Raw genomic sequence first — 9,031 nt, forward strand, 5'->3', positions numbered from 1 at the left:
CTCCCATGGAACAAAGTTGAAAATACAACATACAAAATATGAAAATAAGAAAAAATATCTACCAAGATTGATCGAATCTGCAAAGGCAAAGAAGATCTATGTTAAAACCCTTGAAAAGGCGGAAAGGGCTAGGGGTGCGTTGATCATTTCGCGCGTGACTATGTCTGGGTATAGGCACATGCTGAGGCACAACACCGGTTAACGTTCCTTTTCCCATTTTAGTATGAGAGAGAGAGAGAGAGAGAGACGACTCCTCTCCAGCGCACCAACCCTTCCAACGTGCATCCAACCGCTGGAGACACCTGGGTACACACCTCGAGTTCCTCTAGCCATTGAATGCACGTTGACGAGGATTTCTTTCAGAGAGAGAGACAGAGGTAATTACTTTCAGATTTAGTTGAGTGCTGTTTAATTAGTTGCCAGTAGCCCTTTACGTATTTACCAAAAAGAAAACAAAAAAAACAGCTCATTGAGTAAATAAAAACTTTTCAAGTGATTTTTTTTGGGTGCGATGGCGGTGGGGGTGGGGGGTGGGGGGGGGGGGGGACAGGAAAATGTTCCCCTCTAATTCTTAAAAGTGTGCAGTGCTAGGTGGAGATGTCAACACTTAGCAGGTTGGACATCCAACGACCTGAGCTCATTGACATCCACTGTTGGATGTACGACTTGCTAGGTGTTGACATCTCCACCTAGCACTGCTTTTAGGAATTGGAGAGGATTAAAATCTGGGAGAACACTACCTATTCCCATGGCTCTTGTGTTAGACATAGGAGCACATGAAAGTACCGCCCTACACCCATGAACTAAAAAATATAATCTATGTTTTTTTTTTAATTTATAAAAGTCTTTATTAAAATCAACGCGAAACACACATGAATGGAGAAAGACCACATCTCCTAGATCCATGGAATGGAATTAGGCCAATTCGTCGTACACGTCATCGACAGAACCCTACAAACCAGGGAAGTCAATTTAGTTCATCAGCCTTGCGCTGATGCAAGTGTAGATGTTACACGATCAAACAACGATCTCTTACTCTATTTTTATTTTTTTTAAACGAGAGACAGACACATGTCATTGTGAGAGAGAGAGAGAGATATTATTCTATTGTACTCGAGTCAAGGAGTGAGCAATGCACACCCAAACGGTCCTTAGCTCATTAAAAACACTTCTATCAAAAAAAAAAAGCTCATTAAAAACACAATTTCAGACAACACATAAGCCCGTTGAAAGTTGAAAACTTGAAAGCTCTCACTTTTTTTTTCTATATTGCCGAAGTTTGCTCCAACTTGGGGGATACACATCCAGTATACTTAAAAAAAAAAAAAAAAAAAAAAAGGATTAACCACTACCCCGACAACGTAATCTCAGCAGCTTTTGAAGGTAATTGTGAATTTTTATTTCATCATTTATAAATAAACAAATCCATTTCTGTCTTTCCTTCTTCCCCATTCGTCTCCCCTGCACATGTTTTTGTATTCTTTTATAAAAATTTTGTAAAGGAGATGCAGTACCTTTTACTGTAATCTATGAGCATACAGAAAACCATCTGCACTTCATCTGCAGGTTTCTTTTTCAATCTGAATGACTCTTTCCGGCTTTTAGTGAGAAATTTTCATTCTTGACTTTTTTTCGGCTTCAATTGATGAATTCTCCATCTGGGTCATGGATATCTAGTGTTTTAACAGAAACTCTGGCTGAGTGTTTCTCTCTACTTTCGCTTCTGGTTGAAGGACTTTTTTCGTTGTGTATGGAAATCTCGTTGTGTTCTTTATGTTTCCGCTTTTAGTGTTTCGTGTGTAAATCTTCTCTACTCTGCTGTTGAAAAGATTCAGGGTTCTTACTAGCTGATTGGTATTAAGATGGTGGTGGCGCAGTTCATTCGCCAGGTATATCGCCCATATGGGTTCTTTGCGAAGTCGATCATAGTCGGCTTATTGGGTCTCTGTTTCGTGCTTGTTTGCTCTACGTTTTTGTTTTCTTCGTCATCTGTTGCCTTTCAAAGAAATAGCTTCAGTGACATTAAAGAAAATTTTTCGGTGGATGAGAAGGTAAAAGATTCAAGAGTGCAACTTAAGAAGATAGAGCCAGGTAGAAAGGAAGTTCCCAAAGATGATCACTTGGTGGAATCCATTTTGGGAGGGAAAGACGAGAAACAGAGAGGTGGGCGTGATTCCAATGGTAATAATCACAGTGCGGGGAATGATAAAAAAGATGCAGGGAACCAGAGAGCTGATCTGGTAAGGCCGAATGCTACTCATGGGTCAGAAGGATGGAGGAATGAGGAATTGCAAAAGGTAGAGGATCAAGGCCAAATAAAACAAGAAGAAGAAGTGGATGCCAAGGGAGACAATGATGTGGTGATTGAAGAGGATGGTGTTTTGAACAACTCAACAGACCAGGTAACTGAAGAAAAGATAGAAAATAAGCTGGGGGAAACAAACAGTACAGCTAAGGAGGTGGCGCCAATATTTGATTCTAGATCTCAATTCACCTGGAAACTCTGCAATGTAAGGAGCAAATACAATTACATTCCATGTATTGACATTGAACACCCCACTGGGAAGCTGCACGGCTATCGACATCAGGAAAGAAGTTGTCCTAGAACACCTCCTACATGTCTTGTTCCTCTTCCTCCTGGGGGGTATCAACCTCCAGTGCAATGGCCTGAGAGCAAATCTAAGGTACATGAGGGGATTAATCGACTTTCTTTCCCCCTCCCTCCTTTATTGTCTAAAGAGGAATCCTTTTTGTTTTGCTTGCTTTCTCACTTGATAGAATTCTATGGTTTGCAGATATTATATGGCAACGTGGCGCACCCAAAATTCTCTGCATTCGTTAAGACACGGAGATGGATAAATGAATCTGAACATTATCTTACTTTCCCTCAGGACCAGTCGGAGTTCAAGGGTGGGGTCGTTAACTACATTGATTCTATTGATGAGGTGAGTTTTTCACACTTTCTCACAAGTCCTTTGTTACGCAGTAGACCATCTATGTTCATATAATTCATAGACATCGTATCATTCATTTATTCTTCTTGGCCCAGAGGAAATTGCAAACTTTATTGGTAAAGGAGAAGCAAATTATGAGGGTCAGAGCAGGATTACATAGTTACCTCCAACCCACTTAATACAAGACCTCCTTGGGCACTTCTCTCAGCAAAGAGAATCCTCTTTATCATAGTTTCTTCTTTCTATTGGGAAACAGAACAAATTGTTCCAAAAGAAAGTCAAATTTCTCATTTCTTTGATCATTAAGGGGGATTCATGAAGTTCTCTTTGTTCTTCCTATATCATCCCTATAATTACCTCTAATAATTACTTTATTCAATTGAGAACACTCATTTTGGCAGTGAAGAAAAGTGAAGGCTTTGGTCTAAGTAATATGTGGATTAGAAAACCCAACCAGTCCTTAAAACTGAAAATACCATGCTTCTAAAATGCTGTTCAAATTTTTGAATCAGTTACCTTAATACCTGAGGCGCTTCGGTTTTCAAACAGGCAAACAAACAGAGTTGAGCCTAACCTTCTCTTTTAAGGATATCAACAACCTGATTTGAGTTTAAGGGACCAAGTGGAGGACCATTACCACAGCCATCCAATTTCTGAGATTGTTGATGCTTCTAGTTTCCTTGAAATCTTTGTGAAGTCTCAATGGGAAGCATGGGAGGAGGATGGTGATCTTACAATGATGTTCTTGGACCTAATAGGCTCAGTGGAATCAATTCCAACAGATTTAAAAGCTATGATTGGTCTTGGCCTTTTACCTTCTTCGGGTGCCATCTGTTGATTGTGGAGGGTGACACTAGTGATTGGGTAGCTGAACTCTTGAAGGTGGGGTCCTTGGAAATACATCCATTTGATTACGCATACTAGAGTATTTGGCCAATCTACGAATATCATTCCATTGGAAGGAAAATCGAGTGAATTCCTAAACTGATGAGGTGGCTAAGGGTGGGTTGATCAGGGTGGTCATACATGTACTGGGAAATATTATATAACATAATCTATCCCTTTTTTCTTTTCTTTTCTTCCATATGTGTTGAATTTCTGTAGCCTTGCTTGCATGTTGTTCTATCATTTTCCTTTTCTCAATAGAGTTGTTTATTCATCAGAGAAAGTTGGGGGGGGGGGGGGGAGAAGAAGGAAATCATCAGTTTTGTGACAATTTCAGACTTAAACATCCAGCAATAAACAAGGAGAAGATTGAAGGTAAGAGAGAATAGAAGGAAGAAGAGAAGAAGATGGAGGAGAAAAGTAAACCCAATCAGTACTCAATAATATTTAATAAGCTTAATGCTTGATGTCCAAGCTACATAATAGAATGACCAAGACTCCATATATAAACAGAATAGAAAGATATAACCCTGCTGTCAGTAGAAATAATACTAAATAACATCATACTATACAGCATCATAACATTATACACTAAGCAGAACCAATAGCTCTTCTTCAACAATTTTAATTCTATTTATGATCATAGTAATGCTTCTAATTGATTCTCAAAAATCCTATTGCTACTTTCTCCTCAAAATCTAGAGCAGTAGCAGGGTTGCCTTAGAAGTGACCGTTTGTGCTGAAGGACCTGTATAACAATTAGAGGTCAGTTGTAAGGTCCAGAGTATAACCGAGAGAGCAGTACGTGATCTAGGAGTCCTAGCCACATCGTAATTTAGGAGAGGGTTTTTGACTTTCCGTCCTTGCACAATTAAACATAATGGTTGAAAGTGCTTTGGCATGTTACAAGTACATGGTATTTACCACTGGGAAACTTGGGTTGGCTTATCAATTGTTTTACACAATGTTCTATGGTTGACTTAATCACAAATTGCAGTAGTTGGTGGCTTAGCTATTTATAAACAAAACTCCAATTGATGTCTGAAGAATCAAGTACAGTTGCCCCATTCTAAAGCTATCAACTGGACTTCTGAAAGTTCACCACAAGAGTTTCTAAAGGAAATGTCGTGAATTGGCCTTTGTATTGTTTCTCGTTTGGAAGCTTATAGTTTTGTGTTTTGAAATATGTTAGCTTTAATAGATATTACCTGACATTAAATAGGGAAATTCATTTTGCATTTGGAAATATGGTTGGCTGCAATAGATGGTACCTGACATTGAATGGGGAAAGAATATCCGCGTGGTACTGGACATTGGGTGCACTGATTCAAGCTTTGTAGCTGCTCTTCTTGAGAAGGAGGTATTGACTTTGTCATTGGGCTTGAAGGATGACCTAGTGGATCTAGCACAAGTTGCTCTAGAGCGCGGTTTTCCGGCACTTGTGAGTCCTTTTGGAACAAGAAGGCTTCCTTTTCCTAGTGGTGTTTTTGATGCCATTCATTGTGGTGGATGTGGCATACCTTGGCATTCTAATGGTTTGTATTTATTGATTTGATTTTTGTCTCTCCCCTCCAATATTTTTTAGTTGATATGCTGGACCACTTAGTTTTTATACCATATGATTAATTTCAATTAAAATTCTTTACAGTTCTGTTCATTTATTTCTATTTGCAGGGGGAAAACTTCTTCTAGAGATGAACAGGATTTTGCGACCTGGTGGTTACTTTATGTTGTCTACCAGATATGACAACATTAAAGAGGAAGAAGGTACAACCTTAGTCAAGTCTTTAAAATTTACTTAGTAATGGATGACTTCAATAGCTTTTTTCACTGGAAAGTCATAATTTTCAATAAAGTTACGAACAATTTTGTTGGAATTATGATCATTCCTGTACAGCAGTTGATTCTAGAACGTAGATTTTCTGTATCTCTCCTAAAGTAACAGTCTCTGTCCTGATAGAATTTAAAATTGTACTTGTTTTTTAGGCTGCAATAGCTACAGACTGTACATGTTCCGTTGCACTGCACTGACGCAGAATCAACAACTTCTGTTTCATTTTTATAAAAATTTACAGTCTTATGTTAAATATTATTCACTTGTGATATTTTTTTTGTGTTTTTTGAAAAGCTATGTCTTCATGGACGGCATCAATTTGTTGGAATATCCTGGCGCATAAAATGGATGAAATCAGTGAACTGGGTGTTAAGATATATCAGAAACCAGAATCAAATGATATATACCAGTTAAGAAGGAAGAAAAGCCCTCCTATATGCCAAGAGAATGAAAACGCAGATGCAGCCTGGTAAGATGGGGCTACTTGGCTTTGCTGTGCTTTTTTGTTCTAATAAGGATCAATCACAAGCTCTCTATGGTCAAGTTATTGATTTGATTTGATTATTACCAAGATGTGAATGTGTGTGTGGCCTAGTGCACTTCACTCATAACTCTCACTTGCCTTTACATTTCATCTCTATTTCCTTACCAACTGTGACTTTGAAAATAAATGATGAAAAACAGGTATGTTCCAATGAAGACTTGCTTACATACCATTCCAGCTGCCATTGAACAACGTGGAACTGAGTGGCCTGATGAATGGCCCAAGAGGCTCGAAACTTTTCCTGATTGGTTGAGTGACAAAGAGAAAGTGATTGCAGAGACTGATTTCTGGAAGGCTATTGTGAACAAGTCCTATCTGAATGGCATGGGTATCAACTGGTCAAGTATCCGGAATGTAATGGACATGAAATCAATTTATGGAGGGTACACATACTAAACTACCTGATTAATTGTTTCATATGGAATCTTGATATGTATATGATCTCTTTTTAGTTTGTTAGAGGGGTAGTTCAGTCTTTTGCTTACTCTTTTTCTTCTATAATGATCCCTTTAAATAGAAGGTTGAATACGTGAATAACTTGCAGAAAACAGTAACTTTAGTGTTCCTGTGACTATACAGGTTTGCAGCTGCTCTGTCACCACAGAAAGTGTGGGTGATGAATGTTGTCCCAGTCAATGCACCAGATACTCTAGCCATCATTTATGAGCGTGGACTTTTGGGAATCTACCATGACTGGTGTGAGTCTTTTGGCACTTATCCAAGATCCTATGATCTTCTGCATGCTGATCATCTCTTCTCATGGCTTATAAACAGGTTAAAATAAATCTTATTCTTATGTCCATCTTATGTAAATAGTAATTTGTTCCACCTTAAATTTTTACTTAGTAATTCCTCATTCCTCTCTATATGGATCACTTAGTCAGTAGACCATCACTTGGATGTCCTCTAGACCCAATTTGAGCTGTTACTACATGCTACTGCATTAACATTTATCAAGGACTGCAAATTCAAGCAATCAATATATTGCTGGAATATCTGTTGTCTGATTTTTAGACCAAACCAATGTGAGAGGTGGTCTCTCTGACTATCAATGTGAGATTGGGATCCCAACTATGTGTTACCGAAATATTCTATACAAATTTCCACAAATGTTCTTCTTAGTTTATGACTTCTTTTGGGTTCTCTTCTGAAAATATGGCTATATTCTATATAATTTACATGAATGCAACTCTAATGTAGGACATTCCACTCAAAAATCTCAGCTGCTTGATTTTCTGGACAAGTTAAACTTGAAGGACGTTAGGGCAGTTATGGTTTAAATTTTTTGGAGATTGGGTCAGTCAATCTAGGATTTTGTGGTGATGTTTGGACTGATTTCATGCGAGACTTTTAGTATGGCTAGGGATGAACTATTGTGTTTTTTTTTTTTTTTTTTTTTGGGGGGGGGGGGGTGCAGGAAGAGAAGTCTGCAGCTAAAGTATAAGGTTGGGATTAATCTTTACAATTTACAAGGTTATTCAAATAACAGAAATGTCAAGAAGAAGTTGAATTGTAGATAATACAAATGACTCTGTATTGAAATTTATAAGTTCAAGAAATTGTGAAGAAAATTCATGCATATGATGTGATTGTAGACTCTCAACATAAAAGTGACAAATAACTTTGTCAAGCCAGAGGCTTTCATGAGACCTTCAGAGTGGCTGGCTGGGGTCCTGGTCCGTGCAACTGAAAAATAGGGGAGCTGGTTTGGCTGGCTCTGCTGCACTAGTCAGATTCTCAGAGATGTCATATAGGCAATTTATGCCACTTGCAACCATAGTTTGTTTATAGATTGATGACATGCCTTGATGCAACATGTGGAAAACTGGAAAACTATGCTGATTTACATGATTGTTGAACATCATTAAAATGCCAGCTAAGTGACAACATCATAAAAATGCCAGCTACAGAACCTTCGTATATGAAGGTTCACTCCAGGATCCTGGTTCATATGCTAATAAAAAAAATATTAGAAGGAAATTTTGTGACAAGGCATTGTAAGTTGGATCAATTCAGATACAAACTGAAGTTTTTGAACCTCAAAAGCGGCATCATGTTTCCAAAATTCAAATATGATTCTTGATTGTCTCTGACGCCTAAAAATTGACTATGCAGATGTAAGCATCCTGTAGGGATTGCTGTTGAGATGGACCGAATACTACGGCCCAATGGTTGGGCCATCATACGTGACAAGGTTGAGATACTTGATCCTCTAGTGGTAATCTTAAAAAGTTTGCATTGGGAGATCCGAATGACTTATTCGCAGGATAAGGAGGGTATCATTTGCGCAAAGAAAACCATCTGGCGGCCATGAAGTCTTATGTGGGCCTCTTACGTTGGATGGCCAAAATTCCATGTCATAAAAGAGGGAAAAACCCTGAGTTTGTGTTGCCACTCCTTTTCTATCCCATAAAACCAAGGTAAGCATTTTCCCTTGCTTATCCCAAATCAAGAACACAAATTCTTTGCCATCCTTGTCGGAAATATATGATTCCCCTTTCTTTTTTTTTAATCTTTGTGTACATATGTAAAAGCAGGGCATCCTCATATCAGATATCATTTTTTTCTTTATTTTTTTGTTTGTACCCAGACTATAAGAATTAGATTGGTCATGATCAAATTCTTAAAGTCTTGCTCCTTGTGTAAAACCTGATTGGTATACATAGGACACTCCTTTGTAGCTCAAGGTTCCATTGTTCAGGGAATAGAGATTCAACAGCCAGCTTTGGTGCAATTGTTTGTACAGTTCATATGGTGTTGTCAGTAATCAGTATGGAATGTCCAGTGGAGGTCTTCTGCTTCTTTTATTGAGAG

The 9,031-nt window shown here is 38.3% G+C and overlaps 1 protein-coding gene across 2 annotated transcripts; it reads left to right on the plus strand.

Annotated features, from left to right (window-relative positions):
• Window positions 1–1,721: 1,721 nt before the first annotated feature.
• LOC122661614 (probable methyltransferase PMT28) lies at window positions 1,722–8,739 on the plus strand. 2 transcript variants are annotated; one of them, XM_043857068.1, is made up of 8 exons: window positions 1,727–2,684; window positions 2,796–2,945; window positions 5,104–5,374; window positions 5,514–5,606; window positions 5,968–6,142; window positions 6,358–6,600; window positions 6,797–6,991; window positions 8,333–8,739. In XM_043857068.1, exons 1-8 carry the CDS (start codon window positions 1,863–1,865, stop codon window positions 8,529–8,531), a joined length of 2,148 nt encoding a protein of 715 aa, XP_043713003.1. In that variant the 5' UTR covers window positions 1,727–1,862; the 3' UTR covers window positions 8,532–8,739. The 2 variants fall into 2 exon arrangements, with proteins under 2 accessions (XP_043713004.1, XP_043713003.1); XM_043857069.1 differs by lacking the exon at window positions 6,358–6,600 and having other exon boundaries at window positions 1,722–2,684.
• The last annotated feature ends 292 nt before the right edge of the window (window positions 8,740–9,031 follow it).

The sequence above is a fragment of the Telopea speciosissima genome, chromosome 5, assembly GCF_018873765.1.
Source record: "Telopea speciosissima isolate NSW1024214 ecotype Mountain lineage chromosome 5, Tspe_v1, whole genome shotgun sequence".
NCBI classification, from domain to species: domain Eukaryota; kingdom Viridiplantae; phylum Streptophyta; class Magnoliopsida; order Proteales; family Proteaceae; genus Telopea; species Telopea speciosissima.